Raw genomic sequence first — 20,957 nt, 5'->3', positions numbered from 1 at the left:
AAATAATTTAATAATTGCAATGAAAGAGAAGATTTAAATCATTAATGCTTTCATTAAAAACAACAAAAAATGTCAACTAATTAAATTACAAAACTCTTAATCTAACGTGTGTAAATAGTTATTCTTGAATGCCTTTGCTCTTGACTTTGCATTTTTAGGTTCTTTTAAGCGTGGCATATGGGATGAATTTACTTCCCATTTAGAAGACACAAAGGATCTCATCAAAAAAAAAAGAAAAAAAGAAAAGAAAAGAAGACACAAAGGAGAAAGTTCCTGGCAACTAGTATAAAGTTTTGTGTACACCTTATCTTGCTTTTTTCTTTTTCTTTTTTTTTTTCTTTTTTATTTTTTGGTTGAAAACTTTTTTTTTCTTTGGGTAGAAGTAGTTTAGTGGAAATTTGATGACAATCTTATTTTATTTTTAGTTAAAAAGAATTTGATAACGATTACACTTTACACGAGTGGGAATAGAGAAGAAAGATTAGGACTTGTTTGGTTTGTAGTTGTATTTGATGATGCTACAAAATTATACTACCTCAAATTGTCCATATGGCTCGCCTATAGAAAGAGAAGAAAGATAAGAAGAGTGAGCACAGCTAAGGTTGTGTCGTCCTTTCTTTGGGAATGGACGAGTAATGTCTCGTCCGTGTTTCCTTTGGAGGCGGACGAGTATGGTCTCGTCCGCCACAAAGGACGGACGAGTAACGCTTCCTCGTCCGCCACAAAGGACGGACGAGTAACGCTTCCTCGTCCGCCACAAAGGACGGACGAGCAAAGCATGGCCGTGTCATGGCTCGACTACCCTTAAATTAGGGATAGACGAGCCAAGCGCCCTTAAATTAGGGATAGACGAGCCAAGCGCCCTTAACCAAAAAGGATGGAAACCTCCATTGCTCGTAAAGAGGCATCGGTTCAGGTGAAACGACGTCTAAAAGAAGTTACCTCCGATTTTGATGAACTCCTTAACAATAGGAGCGGTTATCAGAGCCAATAACCGTTCCACGCACTATATAAATGTAATCCTGCGTAAAAGGTAAGGGCATTCAGACACTTTCTGGACTTTTGATCTAGAGAAGGAAGAAAAACTTACATATTTTCCTCTCCATTCCAGCCTTCTAACTTCATCATCGGAGGGTTATAGGCCGGCCTCCACCGGTCTTCGCTCTGATTGGTTTTGGTTTTACAGGACCCAGTTCTCAGAATCGACGAAGTCTGAAGATTTCTAACCCACTGATCTTCCAGAAACATCAGTTGGCGCCGTCTGTGGGAACTCGTAGTGGTCACTCTTGAACTTTTTTAGTTCTGCGAGTTCTTTCTCACAAGGAAGGGTTTGAGATGGTTCGGACTAGATCAAGGGCAACTAGCCCGGGTCCTCAACAGAGTAGGGATGCGTCGAGTAATCCCATCGCGATCGACAATCTGCACCCAACCTGCAGGCCTCGTCTGTTCAGCATATGCAGTCGATGGCGGCTGCGATGGCGGAGTTAACTCGCCAGAATCAGGAGTTACGGAAAGAAGTTAACTTAAGAAGGCAGACACATCAAGAGCAAGATGAAGAAGGGCCAACCCAAGACCAAGAGGGCAGGGAGAACTTTCATCGTGGGAGCCCATCAAGGGATACCACTTCACGAAGGGCATCTGACTTGAAGAGAGAAATGGATCAGATGAAGAAGGCTATGGACGAGATGAAGGAGAATATGAGGAGGGTAAATCCAGTGGAAGATTTGGTACATAGAACTGACTCTCCTTTTACGGCCTCCATCAACGGCCATCCCCTACCACCGAAATTTAAAATGCCTTCTTTGGATTCATACGATGGGAATCGGGATCCTTTCGATCACATTGCCACCTTCAAGACCACTATGCATCTACAAGGTGTTCCGGATGAAATAATGTGCAGAGCCTTTCCACCACTCTCAAGGGTCCGGCCAGAGTATGGTTCAGCAAACTACCCCCGAATTCGGTGAGTTCCTTCGGAGAATTAAGCAAGTTGTTTGTTAATAACTTTATAGGGGGTCAGCGTCATAGACGATCCACTTCCAGTTTGTTAACAATAGAACAGGGGAGAATGAAAGCTTGCGTTCCTTTATTACACGCTTCAATAGGGAAGCCCTGACCGTGGACGAGGTAGATGATAAGCTACTGCTGGCAGCCTTTCATAACGGAGTCAATTCAGATTTGTTCATACATAAACTCTATGAGAAGGAACCTCAGTCTATGGCAGAACTCGTCCATTCAGCCCAGAACTTTATGAATGCAGAAGATGCTATTATAGCAAAGAAGAGGAAGAGGGCTGAGAGGGTAGAGTCAAATCCTTCTCGTCAGTCCGACCAAGGCCCTCGTCCAAAGAAGGGACGAACGGAGGATAAGAAAGATCGTGAAAAGAGGGCAGGTCCGTCAACAAGGAATCAGCACTACACTCCTTTAAGTGTGCCACTTGAGCAGGTCCTCATGCAAATCAAAGACGAGCCTTCCTTAAAGTGGCCGGAGAAGATGAAGGGAGATCCCAATAAGCGCAATAGGAACAAATACTGTCGCTTTCACAGGATCATGGGCACGACACGGACGAATGTTTTGATCTGAAACAGCAGATTGAGAATCTCATCAGGCAAGGGAAGTTGAAAAATTTCCTAGGACGAGATCACAGAGACGAGAAACTAAAAGCCAAAGTAGAAGAACCGTCGCGGCCACCGCTTGGAGAAATAAGAATCATTCTGGGGGAAGTTCTGCAGGACAGTCGTCTAAGTCAAAGAAAGCCTACCTGAAAGCAGTGCAGAGTGTGCAGCTTTCTGGACGATCGCCAAATGCAGGGACCATGGACGAGCAAGCAATTACCTTCACGGACGAGATGCAAAGAAAGTCCATCACCCTCATGACGACGCTATTGTTATCACTCTCCTTATTGCAGATTACAAGACAAGAAGGGTGTTGATTGATAATGGAAGTTCAGCTGATATCTTGTACTTTCCAGCTTTTCAGCAGATGAGACTGGGACGAGACTTACTCCGTCCAACAAGCTCCCCCCAGTTGGTTTTGGTGGAATGAAGGTGCAGCCAGTAGGTAGTATTTCATTACCAGTGACGGTGGGGGCGTATCCGCAGCAAGTTACCATGGAAGTGAGTTTCCTCGTGGTTGATTGTTCGTCTTCCTACAATGCAATAATAGGGAGACCAACCTTGAACAGATGGAAGGCAGTTACATCTACTTATCATTTGTCGGTCAAGTTCCCAACGGAACATGGGTAGGCCAAGTACAAGGAGACCAATTAGCTGCAAGAGAGTGTTATCTGGCTATGCTGGCTGCGGACGAAGAGATTCAAGCAATGAATATCGAAGAAAGGAGGTGACGGCAGAACCCATTGAGGCTTTGGAAAATGTTCCTTTAGATGATGATGACCCTGAGAGGTGTACCAGGTTGGAGCAGATCTGGAAGCAACAATTAAGAAAGATCTAATTGTTTTTTGAAAAGAAATAAGGATGTATTTGCTTGGAGTCAGAAGATATGCCGGGCATAGATCCCAGTGTTATTACCCACCATCTGAGTGTAAGCCCTTCCTCCAAGCCAGTGCGGCAAAAGAAAAGGGTGTTTGCTCCAGAGAGAGATAATGCCGTCAAGGAAGAAGTTCAGAAGCTGATTGTGGCAAAGTTCATTCGAGAGTATATTATCCTGAGTGGCTGCCAACGTGGTAATGGTCAAAAAAGCGAATGGCAAGTGGAGGATGTGCGTTGATTTCACTGACCTGAACAAGGCTTGCCCAAAGGACAGTTATCCACTACCACGCATTGATCAATTGGTAGACTCCACCGCCGGCCATAAGTTGCTCAGTTTCCTCGATGCCTTCTCTGGTTACAATCAAATTAGAATGGACGAGGCGGACCAAGAGAAGACGTCCTTTATCACCAGTCAGGGACTGTTCTGTTATGAAGTAATGCCATTCGGCCTAAAGAATGCTGGGGCGACATACCAACGCCTGGTCAACCACATGTTCCGCCCGCAGATCGGGAGAATATGGAAGTGTACATAGATGATATGTTAGTGAAAACCCAAGACGAGGAGAAACACTTGATCGATCTGCAGGAAACATTTGACACGTTGAGGCAATATCACATGAAGTTGAATCCTAGCAAGTGTGCATTTGGGGTATCGTCGGGGAAGTTCCTAGGGTTTATGGTTTCCTATAGAGGAATTGAAGCAAACCCTGACAAATTCAAGCAATATTGACTATGAGCCCCCTAGCAATGTGAAAGAAGTCAGTCCCTCACCGGACGAGTTGCCGCCCTCAACAGGTTTGTCTCTAAAGCTACAGATAAGTGTTTGCCATTTTAAAGTTCTCAAAAAAGCATTTGAATGGACCGATGAGTACCAAAAAGAGAAACATCAGTATTCATTTTCTATTTTTTTTTTTTGGTAATCATTTAATGTAAGAAATAATATATTCACGTCATTTTCAAAATATTTTTACAACAAATCTTAAGTAGTAGAATTTTTACAACAAATTTTTAGTGATAAATTATTACGGATTGTTATTATTAAGACAAAAAAATAATCATAATATTAAGTTCAAATTAAATTAGTAACAATTAACTATCTATAATTTATTGTAAAAATATTATGAGAGCATGTCTCATTTACTATACTCCCCTCAAATATTGTACTCATTTATTGTCTAGCCCCAATCAAAGCAGATATACCTAAAACAAACAACACACTGCCATGAATCCAAGATCAGATTTCAATAAACTCAACCCCTAAACAAATTTTGGTAAACTCACCCCTAAACACCTCAAATCCTCAATCATATATGCCTTAGAACCAAACATCCACCATAAACATTTCAATCAAACTAACCCACAAACAAACCCCAAAGCAAACATTACACCCAGAAGGAATCCGCTAGCAATTGGAGCATCAGCCACGGTTTTATCTGATTTTGCTCAAGAAATAGCGAGATCCGTTGAACTGAGAGTGAGCATCGACCATGGGTCCGACCAAGAGAGAGAGAGAGAGAGAGGGCGACACATGCACGCCGATCAGCAACCGACATGGCGCCGATTGGCCACCCATTCTTGTCGATCTACCCTTTCACACGCCGATCTGCTAGAGAGAGAAAGAGAGAGAACGAGACAGAGTCACGGAGAGAGTAGGATGCAGAAGAGAGAGAGAGAGAGAGTGTTCCCTTCGTGGCGGAGCCGCCACCGCCACCCCCTCGCCGATTTCCCCTTTCCCACGCCAATCAGAGAGAAAAGAAGGCTGGAGAGAGAGATACGAGAGTCTGAGACACGAGAGACAGACAGAAAGAGAGGGAGACTTTTTTGATGTGACAAGTCAGTGAGATCCATATATTTGATTAAAAAAAACTATTTTACAAAATTTAAATACAGAATTTTAGATAATCCTCTTTAGCTTCTCCGCATAAAATTCAGCCTACTAAACAATTAAAAAATATACTTTCGTCTTTTGAGGAAAGGATACTGTTACTATACAAATTATTTTTTATCATTTTTATAAATAATTGATGTGACAAATTTTTTATTGTTTTGCATTTAGTTTCACTATTAACATTATATTTTTATTTTTTAATAATTATTCATCACATTAGTAATTTGTATCTTTAACATTGTTTATAAGAAAAAAATCTATATGACAAAATCTTAAAAAGAAAACTTAAGGAGCAGTACTTAAGTACTGTACTTAAGTCTTGCTTATTTATCTATATCATAAACTATATAATAAAAGTTAGGTTTAAAAGTTATTGTTGGTGTCTCATATACTATATACTATATTGCAAAAAAATTATTAAATTTCTTTTAAAAAAATTAAATTTTTAATTGATTGGTGTCATACAATCACTGTACTCAAGGTACCATATTTTTGTAACTTAATGCAAATTTAAGGGCCCATTGGGTAGAGCATTTTAAACATATGTTTTCAATTTTTAAACAATATTATATGCATTTTTACATATTTTTTTACTTACATATATTTCAAAAAAATACTAATAACATTACTCAAACTCCTCTATCAAACAGACTCTAAATTTTGCTACCCACACTGTGCTAACAAAAGTTTACTTTCTCTTTAAAAAACCATATTATTTCACTGGATACATGTACCATATTTGTGTAACTTTATGTATTTTTTTGATTGTTCATATATAATTTTGATTCAAGTCTCAACCCAATAAATCCTGATTTAAAGAGAGGGGGAGAGAATGAAATATAATTGCATAGAGAAAAGACACAGAGAATACATAAGAAAAAAAAAAAAAAAAAAAAGCTCAAGTCTAATTCTATTTTGTATATAAGTCAAGTATTTTACTTGTATTACAAGTCTATTAACTATAATTAGTGTCAGTGGTGTCTCAAGGAATTTTTTTTAGAGTAATCAGTAAAACAATAACTTGAATATTGTGTAAAATTGTTGCGTTTGCAAAGTTAAAAAGAGTATAATTGTTGTCATTATCAAAAACTCACAACCACAATATTTTTCTTAGTATAATTTTTTAAGAAAAAATGAAATTAGAAATCATTTTTATTAAATAAGTTGAATGAGCTACAAATTTGAATGATTAGAGATTTTTATGTTATATATATATATATATATAATAGGTTTTTAGTTAAACAATTTGTTCATATGTTGTTGTTTGGTCTTGTTTTGTTTTTGTTTGTTGTTATTTAAGCTTTTTTTTTTTTTTTAATAAAAAGGATTAAGGATTATGTCAGTTTGGGGAGAATTAATTTTGAAGTAACCTTATGTCCACAACATTTTTATAATAAATTTTATGTAAAAAAATGTTATTGGTTGGTAAAAAAATAATATTAGTATTGGGCATAAATTAAAATTAGTAACAACTTACCAATATTGGATTTGTTGTGAAATTATTGTGAACATGTTGTAAATGTAATATTACTGTTATTTTTGTTGAATCCAAATTTTTGTAATTCCCTAATCAGCATGTTCAATATTTTTATTAGGGTGGTCACAATAGGTTAGTTTAACCTATGACATTTTTTTGGCAAGTGTATATATACATTTTTTTGCAAGTTAGGGTGGTCTTATGACCACCTTGACTTACATGTGAAGCCGTCAGTGGTTAGTGTATGGTTAGTTTAGGGTTNAAAAAAAAGGCCAAAAAAAATAGAACCTCATTTCACGATCTGATGCATCTCTCTCTCAATTAACGTTTTCCTTTTTCAATTTTATAGGTCCAATCTCCACCAAATCCAGCCTCTCCCTCTCTTTTTTCAACTTTTATAACGTTTGACAGAAGAAGATGAGAAGAAAGATAGTGATGTTCCTGGCAAAGTATATATAAAGAGAGTGTTACGCCACAAAATTTCATAATATTTCTACAATAAATATAGTTTTTTTTGAGATAATTACAACATACTGCAAATTCTGCATTCGAACCCTTTCTTCCCTATACCCCTAAGCACTTTGTACATAGTTGGTTAGTTGTTATTGGTTTTAATTTGAACTTACCACTAAATTACTTTTTACCCCACTAATAACAACTTGTAGTTTTCCTGACCTAGGGTAGCGGTCTCCTTCCAAAACCCTAGTATCAGTGAAACGCCGTGCCTGCCCTTGGGTGAGGCAACTGCAGTCTTTTTTCATTTTTCTCTTTCTCGGAGTATTAGTACTGATCTTCTTGGTACTCACTGGAGATGGAGAATCTGTCAGCTATGTGGGGGAAGTTTTCACTGTCTGAGAGTGAGGAAAGTAAGTTTCAAGTGCAAGATGATGTATTGGGAGAGGAGTTCTTTTTAGCAGCACGTTTTTTCACAGTAAGGGCAATCAATATCGAGGCTATTGCTAGAACCCTCAAACTGTTGTGAAGAACAAAAAAAGTTTTGAGGTCAGAGATTTGGGCAACCATAGGGTATTATTTATCTTCTCGGATGAGTCCGATTTAGATTGGGTTTTGAAGGGTGAACCTTGGACCTTTGATAAGCATCTGGTAGCCTTGAAGCGAGTGGAGAAAACTATGAATATACAGGATGTGCTCTTCGACAGAACAAGGTTTTGGATTCAGGTCCACGACCTTCCTATTCGCAGCTCTTCAATGGGCGTAGCAAAAGATATAGTCTCTCTTGCTGGAGTTGTGGATGAAGTAGAAACCGAAGCGGAGGACCCTGAAAGCTATAACTTTATGGAGTTTCGGGTAGCGATGATTTTTTTTTTTTTTAATAAAAAGGATTAAGGATTATGTCAGTTTGGGGAGAATTAATTTTGAAGTAACCTTATGTCCACAACATTTTTATAATAAATTTTATGTAAAAAAATGTTATTGGTTGGTAAAAAAATAATATTAGTATTGGGCATAAATTAAAATTAGTAACAACTTACCAATATTGGATTTGTTGTGAAATTATTGTGAACATGTTGTAAATGTAATATTACTGTTATTTTTGTTGAATCCAAATTTTTGTAATTCCCTAATCAGCATGTTCAATATTTTTATTAGGGTGGTCACAATAGGTTAGTTTAACCTATGACATTTTTTTGGCAAGTGTATATATACATTTTTTTGCAAGTTAGGGTGGTCTTATGACCACCTTGACTTACATGTGAAGCCGTCAGTGGTTAGTGTATGGTTAGTTTAGGGTTAAGCATATTATATATATACACCCATGTTTGGTGGTTGTAGTTGGGGTTGAGAACTAATGCTGACTTGGCTCCATTCATCCATAGGTTGGAGATATGACGATAAAAATTCAACGAGTTATGAAGTTTTTTTGCTGTTTGATTTTCGTTCTTGAAGAACGTGAAATCATAAAAATATCATCTATGAATAGGAGGTGGGAAATGGGAGGTCCCCCCCTGCTAAGTGCAACCCCTCTCAATGTCCTTTGTTGTTCCATGTGCATCAATGCACATGACAGCACATTAGCACAAAGGATTAGTAAGGATTAGAATAGTGGATCACCCCGTTTCTGGAGAAATTATAGAGTCCTCTGGTGGACCACGTCACTTGTCCATCATTCCACTATAAAACTTCCCCTTATTTAAAATTGCTGAGTCAGTAATTAATTTTTGTCTAATAAAATTTTCTAACAAACAATTTTAAATAAGTGGCAGTTTTTTAGTAGAATGGTGGATCACATCACTTGTCCATCATGTGAATCTTATAATTTCTCCTGTCTCTGAGACCACATTGGGGTAGAAGGAGGCAAATAGGGTTCTATTGACTTTGATACCATAGAAAATAGTTCATACACATTACATGAATAAGTATCCTATGTCCCATTGATCATGTTCCAATTCATGTACCACTAATGAACTTATGACACACGTCTCTTTAGTTTCTTAACACTACTAGCTAACATCTCTCTTATTGGTTGACTAAGGTTGCATTTGGATAGCTTATTTTTTGCTAACTTATTTTACTATTCAGCTTATTTTTACTACAATTTATGATCTCACTGTACTTTTTGGTACTATTTATGGGTTATATTATACTATTTCAACTAACTTTACTTTCAATAAAAAGTTTTCAATTTTAGCAAAATAAGCGAATCCCAAACAGACGTTACACTTCGTAATGTTAACGTTACTTTAGTTTGCTAAAGAAATCATCTCGTCTTTTCGTTTTCATACTTCTTTCGTGAACTAAAGTGACGATAACATTGCGAAGTTTAGTTAGTCAATAAGAGAGATGTTAGCTAGCATTGCTAAAAATTATATATATATATATATGAAGTTTAGTTAGTCAATAAGAGAGATGTTAGCTAGCATTGCTAAAAATTATATATATATATATATATATATATAAAGAGACGCATGTCATAACTTCACTGGTAGTATATGAATTGGGACAGAGGATGCTCATTCACATTACATAACTAATTGTATCCGCAATGGACTAAAACCCGTCTGGAATAGAACTGTTTCAGTGAAATATCAGCTTAATTTGTCATAGGTTTTGCTTAGATCAAACTTTAGTGCAACTTGTCTTAATTGCCAACCCTTCTCTTTTTGATGATGGAGATGAATTTGTGCGCTAAAATGAGGTTGTCTAAGATGAATTCGCCTTTTTTGTTTTTCTTTTTTTAATTATTTTATACAAAATAAAAATTATACTTTAATTTAATTTAAGTGTATATGTGTGTGAAGCTTCTTTTTAGAAACTTGAATTCCAGCCTTTGCCTTCTCATACTCCATAAATACTTATATTTATAAAGTGACCATTATACTAAAGGTGCGCGGTGATAAAATGAATTGGCTTTTGACGAATGCATTTTAGTATAAGGTGATCAAAATATTTAATAGGAGCTTGCCACGGTTTCGTTAGGACCTTTGAAGCTATTTTATATGCCACATTGCAAAGGCTATAGCTTTGTATGAGAATTGAATTAGCATTCTAAACCTTTTGGTGGTCAAACTGTTAGATTCCGAAAGACATGAATTTCCAAGCCATTACCAAAGGAAAAAAAATTTGTGACGTGGGTTAAAAAATCATTCGGTCCCGAATGAAATGAACAATTTAAGCCTAAGCCATACACACGTAAAGTAAATGAACAATGCTGACAAAAACTGCCGGTGAGTGCGTCCACGAGATATTAAAAGATGACATGTAATCCCATTATCCACAGAAGTGGGATATGGTGCATAGGTGGCAGCACCCTAGTGGAGGAAACGATTTGTCCAACTTTCAAAAGATCAGATAATTCTCCCCGAAAGCACATAATTTTTAGTTCATTCAAAGCCTCTCGATCTTTGATCCTTTTTCCTCACACGATTATTTTTAAGCTTTATTCAATTTTCACAGAGAGAGAGAGAGAGAGAGAGAGAGAGAGGCACAACATGGCAAGCTGTAACATGGCATCAGCTGCTTCTGGGTTTGGGCTAACACCAAATGTTACAAGCAACACAACTTCAGGTGCAAGGAGTTACATGTTATCTTTCCCTTTCAAGAACAACAATTCATCAAGGCTGGTTGTAAGGGCAGCTGAGGAGGGTGCTCCACCAGCAACCGCTACAGCACCAGTTGAAGGTGAAGCTCCTAAGCCTAAGCCTCCACCAATTGGACCCAAGAGAGGCACTAAGGTCAGCACCCAATCCTCAGTTTCATTTCACTGTTCATACGAGTTTTTTGCCAATCAAATTGGAATGTGAAAGTGTGTCATATATCCAAACCAACCTTATTTAAAAAACCTAATTGATAAAAAAAAAAAAAAAAAAAACTGTGAAAGTGCCTTTCATAGCACTTATTGCAAGGGGTAGATTATACATGCTTATGAACTTTACATGAACTTCTTCAGTGGGATAGCAAATTGTTCCTTTCTAGTAATTTTAATTTTTGTAGCAAATTACATGAACTTTAACCTACAAATTATTTGCAACCACTTTAATTTTTTTACTAGTAACTATGTACAAACACAGGAGATCACAAATCAAATAAAACACGAGATTTTAACCAAAAGAGGGGATGAAAAAAACGGCAGTTTGGAGCCCCATTGAGTATTATTGGAGTCTTTAGTCTCTTTGTTGATAAAATTAATCTATTCATAGCCATAGTAAGAGGGTCATTCTTGTTTAGTGTTTATTCTTAAATAACATTTTGTTTATTCCATGCTAGCAAAGAAATTGAGAGATGGTGAGGAGGGATCCCTAAGGATCATTATTTTAGATATGGTCAAAAGCTTTTGGTTTCCATTTTACCAGTTTTCTGTTCTATCCTTGCTAGCTTAATTCTTAATCATCTACCCTATTTCACTAACATATACTAATATCACATTCATTTAGTATTCTTTGAGTTTGGGGCCGAAGAAAAAAAACCAATGGCCAAATGATTTTTTTTTTTTTTTGGATTTTGCCTAAACAGCATTGGTCAAATTATTATTATTATTTTTCTTCATGTACTTTCCTTCTGCAGGTTAAGATTCTTAGGAGGGAGTCCTACTGGTACAATGGCACTGGATCTGTTGTAGCTGTTGACCAGGTCTGTGCTCTCTCTCCCTTCCAATGTTCCAACTTTTTTTTTTTTTTTTTGGAAAAGTAAAGTGTTTGATTCTTTGTTTTAAATCCATTTGACAGGACCCAAGGACTCGCTACCCAGTAGTGGTCCGATTCAACAAAGTTAACTATGCAAATGTATCTACAAATAACTATGCTTTGGATGAGATTGAAGAAGTTAAATGAGTGATGATTAGTATTGTAATTGTAATTGTAATTTTCCTACTATTCTAGTCTCTAGTTTTAGTTTGTCTGTGTGACGAATATATACTCTTTCTGTGATTTCTTGTTTCTTCTTCCTTATTATGTTATGACAAATGCTGCCAAGAGCCAAATTGATATTGTCCATAACATATACTACACTAGCTGTGATTTGAACCAGTTTTAAAATCAAGGCCATCATTAATTCTTTATGCACAGTGACAGCACAATTTGAACAACAGATAAGAAATTCCAAAAAGTGAAAGCAAAAAATAAGTTCCTTTTATACAGGTTTAAGTATACCGAAGCCATAGTTATACCTTTATCCAAAAACAAAAGTATACTGAAGCCATACTTAGACAGTTACATTTATTACACCTCATATTTTAGTGAACTTCCTTCAGATTCTAATTTGTGGTTGCTTGTTCATCCTCCTTCTATAAATCAAGAGCTGGCAAATAACATAAACAAAATGTTAATAAGGAAGCATACACTGGTTGACATACATTTTTTAGATCGGAATATTTCACCAAATTCACTAAGTAAAACATTTGATAGAATCTAACCCCATCAAAGCCTAAAATCCCCGTACCCACCCCTATTAGAATGATGAGTGCTGTTTGGTGTCACCCTTTTCAGAATACATGCTGCACAGCAAACCTTGTCAAATGTATAAGGTGTAAACAAAGAGCCAAGCCTGTTTGGTGGGGAAGCAAAAGCATGATTCAATGAATGTGGAAATAATTCTTATGTACCTATGTACGAATTGGGTTCAATTTATGGGCTTGTATCTTGAATGGAGCAACAAAATTTATTTTAAGGCAGTTTCAAAGCTATCCTGCAAGCGGTTTATGAAACTGGCTCATCAAATGAATTTTCCGTGTCATAGTTTCAGAGCAGAAAATAATTTGGAATTCACAATGAATTCCCAAGTATGTTTTAAACGCACATGTTCCTTTCCCATTAGAATTTTGATGGCCTCAAGAGGAGGAAGAAGGGGAGATTTGAACTAGTAACTTCCACATCTTGAGGCACAGCTCCCAACTTTCCTACTAAATAAATGTGTTAACTGAGAAAATATGCCTCTAATATTCTCTTTCTTATTCATTCTCACTCTCTCCCTCTCTGCCTTGTTTTTTTCCCCCTGTGCAGACAAAGCTGTAATTCCTAAATTAATTGCAAATTGTTTCGTGAATAAAAACTGTGGTTTTCTTCCATTGTAACGTAAGCAAAAAAAAGCCCTTGCAGATCTTACTACAGACATAACTTAACAAAGAATGAGTCTATACAGGAACTACAACTGCATTTAAAGAGTAGTATGGACTCAACAAAAGCTGTTTATGTTCCAAGACACAAAAATCATATTGATCTAAGAAGAAAAAAAGCTTCCTGGTCACATAATCCTAAAAGTAGCAAATTTGTTTGTCCATTATAATATCCATCCTGGCACATAGTTTTGGTAGAAGTCGCATGTAATGATGAACCGCATACAAGGAAAGTGAATGATAAAATTGAGGCATAACAAAATTGTCCTGTACCTAAATAGAAGCAATGCCAAGACAGATTCATTATATAGCCTTTCTAAAACAAAAAATGAAATGGTCGAACCTTGTATGACCATAAGGTTGCAGGCAGAAACTTGAAAATTCTGCAGTGGAAGAGCAAGAGAATTGGCAGAGGATCCAAATATACAAATTAAATGAAGAAATGGCCAATGCCTCCTCACCATGATTGGCACCGTTGCCTACATCCAAAAGCTTCTGCCTGAATGGTGGAAGCATGTCAGAATCTATTCAACAAACTGCAAGAAATATTGAACTAGTTACACAAGATTAAAAAGATTTGTTGGCCTGAGTGAATAACAAACCTAATGGTCCACTGTAAGAATGGGTGGGGAAAGAATTAATATTCAATATTGAGCATTCTATTGGTATCATTATCTTTAATTTGCAGCAAATAGTTATAAAGAAAGAGTCTTATGGCTTTTTATCACAAACGTGTTAACCATGGCACTCGCAATTTCACCTATTCATCCCCTTAGTGGTCCCCAAGGTTCAATGTGTTGTGAACAATCATGATTCAGCAAAGAATGATTGTTGGGACATTTAACAGGATCTTAAACTATATAAGTTTTCGTAGTCAAGATTTACATTGTTCAATTGAAATATTTTCCAAACATTCTGGAAAGGAAATAGTTCCACCAATTTTATATTTTTGCAGCCAGCATGATGTCCTAAGAAGCACATGCAACAGCACACCATTGACTTTAACGATCAATCTCTAATTGTTCTCAAAGGAGAAAAAAGGAACTTTCCCAAGAAACAAATTTGGCCTAAATGTTAAATGCAAGAATGGAAGTGCCTATTCTAACAGAATGATGTTATGGACAAGAACTCAAGGAGAGCATAGGAAAAAGAATACAGAATTGATGAATAAATAACCACAAAAAATCCCAAGTTCTCAACAAGGAGGCATTTTAACTTCCATCGGAATCAAGGACTAAAGTGAGCTATCATAATTAAATCAATTTGAAGAGAAATTAACCTTCATAAATGGAAACAGATTCTTCAAAGAACTCTTCCATCCATGCCATCCAGAATGCCTGACCATATTCCCTTTACAGGTGGTAATTGTGCAACAAAAGCATTCCAAGGAGGGTAACCAACACCACTTCCACGAACACGACCATCCAATCGTAGTGATAGATACCTGCACAACAAATACAATTAAACAAAATTTCTTAATGAAAGCATTCTATAGTTAACTTCTCAAAGATCCCAGAAGCACAACTTTTACAGCCCACTATATGGATTGAAGGACATAAATAAACTCTTTGCTGCAAATGTCTACTGATGTATGATGATCTTAAAGTGCTGTATTTGATCACTAACTCGTCAAATACAAAAGAAAGAATGAAATTAGAAAATAAGAAAAGAATGTGGGCGGGTTGGAATTCTTATGCCGGGTGTGAACTGGAATAAGGTGTGTCTATATGCAATTTGAACAAATGAATTTCCTAGTCCAAATTTTTTTTTAATCATTATTGGTAAGGTAGACATGCACCATTGGATTTTAGACCCAAGACCTCATCCTCTATTCCATTATAATGGGAGGAGAGTGTCATTTGAACTTCTTATTCAAGGTATAAGTAACAGGATAGAAAAACTTACACTGGAGACTCAGAGGGGACACCAGCCAGCTTCTTCTGTTCAGCTAACCACCTATTGCTTATAACAACCAACTTAGAAGAGAATAAATAGCAAAAACTTGAAATTCACTATGGTTGTGTTTGGATTTCAGGATTTAAAATGAAGGGATTTGAAGAACAATTGCTAGTATAAACGGCTAGATATATATTTAACGAAACATGATGATTTGAACTTAGGAGATTTTTCTCAAACAAAAATACTTGTGATGGTTTGGATTTGAAATGAAATATTAATCCTCATTTCAAATCCATATTAATAAAGCTCAAATCTATCCATAAATTTCATCAATAGAAACATATTTCCACAAAGTTGAAATCCAAATCCTTCTCTTTGAAAACCTCAATCCAAATGAACATAACCATTGATCACTGACCATTGTCACTTACTTGGACCACTCAGAAGTATAAACAGGAGCCAGTTGCCAGAGTCTCTTTCTTTTGGTGGTAATCTCCTTTGTCTCTTCATTTTCTTCAATTTCAAAACCAGGCAAACTGCCATCCGTAGGAAAGGGTACTACAAGCACCCCTCTGTCCAAAAGGCTTTCAGTGAAAGGTTCACTTAGTCTAAAAGACTCCAAAATGAAGGATGCAGGGCCAGCACAAATTACAAGCCGAGCAATCCCTCTCAAAGAGCTGACTGGGATAATCCTCTTTTGGTCCACACGGAGCTTAAGATTTGAAAGGCTTTCCTCTCTTGAGAGCCTAGCCATTTGCAAATTCTTAGCATTGTTCTCCCTATAATAAAGGAATGCAAAAAGAGATACTGCTCCAATGTCTATGCCAAGACCTTTCAACATCTCAGGGATATCAGCTGTTTTTGATGAATTTGTTAATGCAGCAATCAATTGTGTGGTTGCTATAAATCCTCCAAGAGCACCGCTTGCTATGAAAGCAAGATAAAAGAACATCCGAACAGACCGAAAGGGAGTAAGAACTTCACTCCGTATCCTGGTGGTAGAACTGAAGAACAAATAAAATTATGATTACAGGAGGCCTCACATGTTAAAGAGAACCTTATAGCAGAAGCATTGGATAAAAAGAAATCAAGTTAGAGAAGATATTTGAACATGCAACCAACCTCATTTTCTAAGATATAAATAAATATGTATATTAATTACTTCTATTTAAAAAAGCATGTCCTCTGCACACACAATTAAGTTAATTAGTACACAAAATTGCTGTAAAGTTGCATTGTACGATATGCCAAAGCGTATGAGGCCTGTAATTTCATGACAAATAAGTATGACAAATTGGGAGAATAAAGTTTGTCTCAGCTATTACAACTAACAGTTAGGCAGAATGTCGAATCTAGGAGAACAGTCATATAAGATATAGATGACAATGATTATTCTTGTAGTCTGATCTGCACCACTTACCAGGTCCCATAATTTTGACAACATGCATTGTCCAGTTATATAAATTAAATAAGAGAGCTGACAACAGAAATGTAATCAAATTTATGGCTGCTTATACATAGAAAAGCTTATTTTAAGAGCAGGCAGCAACACAAGACCAACTAGTCAGCACAATACCATGTTAAAGAACATTTCATTTGCATCAGTACAAGTGTAAAGATCCTAAGCTGATGCATTAGTAAACAAACCTTATCTTAGTGTGCAAAATTAAGTATTCAACATAAAGATAAACTGAATTAACACCAGAATGTAAAATAACATTTAGAAAGGGGACCCATACTTAAATTTGTGCAAGTATCTTCATGTTAACAAGGAAATAAAGGGTTAGACAACACATTCTCGCAAATCATAATTTAATTCTACTATTAGATGGGAGCACACACAATGCGTGTAGAATTTTTTTAACAATTTTTTTAACTATCTAAAAATAGTTGAGAATGTAGTACAATTACAAGCATATGAGATAAAAGACATTGTAAATAGAATTCAGAAGTTATTTAGTTACAGGATAGAGAGAGGCTGAAAATGAAAGAAAGAAGGAAATAGAAACTAAATGAGACATTAGGGGGAACATTGTTGGAAGTTGAGTGACAGTAGTTTACTAAAAATGGGATTATTGAATTTTTCTTTGACTACTTTAACCTTAGTTTTTCATCTTTGATCTTCTATTAAGTATGGAATTTTTTCTAAGGTTATTTTCAGTATTCAAAATATGACACCAAATGAGGGTTATTCCCTTTCTATTAGTATAGGTAATCAGGGCATAAAAATATAGGGGACTGAACTCAACTTGATAAATGGATTTGAAATGGAGAAAATATTTTTTTATTAATAATTTAATAGTTACAACAGAGGTGGGGGGATCTGAACTCTGAATGTCTCTGTTGAAAATACTAGGAGATGCCAGTTAAGCTACAAAGATCTTGGTAGGTAAAACTAAATTCTAATAGAATCCCTACTCATGTCCAATGGAAATAGAAGTTCCCAAGATGTCATCAACACATGGTAACAGAGTTCAGCTCAACAGGTTAATTCACCATTTTTAGTCTTTCATACATCTTATCTAATAATTCTCAATTCTCACCAAGCAAAGTATTAGACCAATAAAAGTTTTCAAGATAAAAATATAAGAGAAAAGAAAACCAAGAAATAAAAAGAAGAAACCCAATAGGGTATTATTCCACCTCTTTTGAGTACAACTGTAACATATCCTTGGCATAAACTCCACTAATCATAATCCAAACTAATTTTCTTCATTCCCTTCTATTTTTTGTGTTCTTTGCCAACCACAATGCTTCAATGCTGCATGTCACTCCGCTTAAACAATTAACAAATGATGTCAACTAACTCATTTTAGCTGTAGAAACTACAAGTTCTTATGAGCATGTTATTTTCTTGATTCCCTTTATTATTACTCATCCAACTCATTATCCTCAAAACTATTCCAAATCTTTGGGTGTTCCACAGACATCCTGGGCTTACACACAACAAACCATCATCTTACAAACTATTTAAAATCAATTAGATGCATCAATTGCAAAATGCACCAAAAGGATCCATATTCATAAGATGTGACGAAGAAGTGACTGTTATACAGGTAACTGAGGACAGGCCTCCAATTAATTATAATTAACACTTAGTTGAGTATTCAGATTTCAGAATAAAATAAAAATAAATACAAACACACCAAAAAAGGCCACTTCTCCAATCCAGCTAAATTTCTATGAAAAACATCCGCTTCAACCTTTCACTGCCCATGATAATCAACTATGCATTGTTACTATAATCCCTTGTCACAAGGAAGGTGCTAGTATCATCTGGGCAATACCTTAAAAAAGATTAGTCACAATTGAGGTTCTTTGTAATCACTTATATAGACCAATTTGATCTAGTACACACCTAATGTAGAACTTAGTGCATGCCTATGTAACACAGATTTATGCAATCCATTCTGATACAATCTACATAATATCAGGTATCACATTCTCAACTACTTAATACATAGAAATCACACTCCCATCGGTTTCATCATTCCACAAATAATTCTCTCTGAGTCCACGTCCAAAAAAACTCTCCACAATTTCAAATTAGTATATGACCTCCCTTGAATCTTGTTGATCAAAATTACATATATATTATGTTACCTCATCATATACAAGGTAATCATGTCTCTCCCTCATATATCTCATACCCAAATCCTCATACATTTCATACTTCAAAAAATTAAAAGCATCCCATTATATGATAGAAGAACCCTTAATATCTTTCATGTACAAGGGTCCATTTGAATGCCAATTAGACACTTAAGTATCCATATTCAATCATACACCATAGAAAAAACAATGAATATTCGAATAAATTTTGAGATTCAAACAAACAGAAACAACCATGGCTATAACTCCCAAATTTAAATTCAGTAAAAAGAAATATGAGAGAGAACCTGATTTCAGTGGATGAGGATGGCTTATTAGCAGCAAAGCAGGTGATAGTTGAAGAATTTCGTTTAGGTGTGACAGTGGTAGCCGAGACCCACCAGATGTTCCTATGAAATGGAAAATGGTGGCAGAGAGATTTGAAGTTGTTGTTGTTGTTGTTGTTGTTAATATTGTTGTGGGGTTTGTGATGAGTATTTGGGGGTCCGAGAATGTAGGGGACGTTTGCCAAGGAAGCCATAGTTGTTGGTGGAAGTTTGGCACTTACTCTCAGTTGTTGTTAACTTAACTGCTTTAGAGTCAGTGCTTAGTGCAAAGAAAAAGAAAAGTGCTTTCTGTTGTTGTTGTGTGGACTGGACTATGGAATTTGGATGACCACAGTAGTGCCACGCACGCTTGACCGTTAACCACCTCCCTAGTCCCCAACTCCACCCTCACTTAACACAATAAGTCTTGATTTGCACTAATTTTCACACCAACAAAAAATAAAAACCCACAAAGGTCATATCCATGGGGTAAGTTCCAACCTGTACAAAACAGTAATGATTTGGGCATTGTCTTAAAGAGAGAGACTCAAGGTAGTAAAGTAAGTTTATGATAAATAATAAAGTAATATTAGTAGTGAGTTCTAATGATAATTTATAAAATAAATTATCAAATCATTTATTGTAAATAATATTATAAAAATTGTTGTGTCTATAACATTAGTCCAATTTAAATTAGACGGGATTGTAAGCTTAATATATGTATTGATTAATTACATAAAATTAAATATTTATAAATTAAATTAAATATCAAATTGTCTATTAAAAAAATAAGGAAATTATCATAATAATTAGTGAGTTTCTTAAAATTTTAATAGAGTTTAACAAATAAATTGATAATGTTGATAAATTAGTGAGTCATATGACAAAAATACTTAAATTTTAGACATGTGACACATGTTAAATTATTCGAGTAAATACACTCCCTCATTTGAGGTTTGAAAAATGACACTCCATCTAAAATTTGAAAGAAATAAACATTTTTCCTCTTGATATCTGATTGACAAAATTTGTCAAATTAATATTAAAAAATGTTGTATATTAACCTGCCCTTTGCTTAAGGGATAGATTTCTAAAATGATCTTATTTCATAATTAAAAATCTTTATTTTAAATTTTTAATTAATGTGTATTTTAAAATATTAAGTGTGAATTTGCATATTATTATTATTATTATTTCTTTTTTCAACAAGTTATGTAGAGATTTGTCATTGCAAACTTGCAAATGTTTGAGTGCTTGATAAATTTTACATTTTTATTCTAAATTTATTAGTTATTTTTTTACTAACAATGTTTAAATTTTGTAAAAAGATTCTTATAAAAATTTAGAATATTTCATTATTAATATAAATAAAAAGGGGGAACATTAGCTTCTTCAAAGCTGAAGGGAGGAGATTGTTTGTTTTGTTTTGTTTTGTTTTTTTTTTTTGGTTTAGGTTTGGAATGGAGTGTCATTCTCCCAAACCTCAAACCTCAAGTGAGAGAGTGTAACTACTCCTAAATTGTTTAGTGCAAACAAGTGCAGAATCAAGAATACAATTTTATTATATTATTAAAATATTACTAAAATACAAAATTATAATAAATGATCAAAATAATTTTAAAGTAAACAATATTAACAACTTTAATGTACTTCCATTAAGTCACATGGCAAAATTATATTGTACAACTTGTAATATTTAATTTGTGCTAAAAATATA

The 20,957-nt window shown here is 35.3% G+C and overlaps 2 protein-coding genes across 4 annotated transcripts; one reads left to right on the top strand and one right to left on the bottom strand.

The window, feature by feature from the left end:
• Nucleotides 1-10,690: 10,690 nt before the first annotated feature.
• LOC112008241 (photosystem I reaction center subunit IV A, chloroplastic) lies at nucleotides 10,691-12,293 on the top strand. The gene is made up of 3 exons (XM_024040577.2): nucleotides 10,691-11,049; nucleotides 11,879-11,944; nucleotides 12,040-12,293. Exons 1-3 carry the CDS (start codon nucleotides 10,807-10,809, stop codon nucleotides 12,142-12,144), a joined length of 414 nt encoding a protein of 137 aa, XP_023896345.1. The 5' UTR covers nucleotides 10,691-10,806; the 3' UTR covers nucleotides 12,145-12,293.
• Nucleotides 12,294-12,419: 126 nt separating this feature from the next.
• Nucleotides 12,420-19,584, bottom strand: LOC112008240 (protein LOW PSII ACCUMULATION 1, chloroplastic). 3 transcript variants are annotated; one of them, XM_065768546.1, is made up of 7 exons: nucleotides 19,223-19,584; nucleotides 15,755-16,327; nucleotides 15,330-15,380; nucleotides 14,704-14,868; nucleotides 13,886-13,960; nucleotides 13,768-13,807; nucleotides 12,420-12,610 (listed from the first exon to the last, which is right to left on the bottom strand). In XM_065768546.1, the coding sequence occupies exons 1-4, from the start codon at nucleotides 19,453-19,455 to the stop codon at nucleotides 14,727-14,729; spliced, it is 999 nt and encodes a 332-aa protein (XP_065624618.1). In that variant the 5' UTR covers nucleotides 19,456-19,584; the 3' UTR covers nucleotides 12,420-12,610; nucleotides 13,768-13,807; nucleotides 13,886-13,960; nucleotides 14,704-14,726. The 3 variants fall into 3 exon arrangements, with proteins under 3 accessions (XP_065624618.1, XP_065624617.1, XP_065624616.1); XM_065768545.1 differs by having other exon boundaries at nucleotides 13,698-13,807; nucleotides 13,886-13,923; nucleotides 19,223-19,580; XM_065768544.1 differs by having other exon boundaries at nucleotides 13,886-13,923; nucleotides 19,223-19,580.
• Between the last annotated feature and the right edge of the window lie 1,373 nt (nucleotides 19,585-20,957).

The sequence above is a fragment of the Quercus suber genome, unplaced genomic scaffold (genome assembly GCF_002906115.3).
Source record: "Quercus suber isolate HL8 unplaced genomic scaffold, Cork oak 2.0 scaffold_956, whole genome shotgun sequence".
NCBI classification, from domain to species: domain Eukaryota; kingdom Viridiplantae; phylum Streptophyta; class Magnoliopsida; order Fagales; family Fagaceae; genus Quercus; species Quercus suber.
The sequence above is the reverse complement of the archived record's forward strand: the minus strand, read 5'-3'. Positions and strand labels throughout refer to the sequence as shown.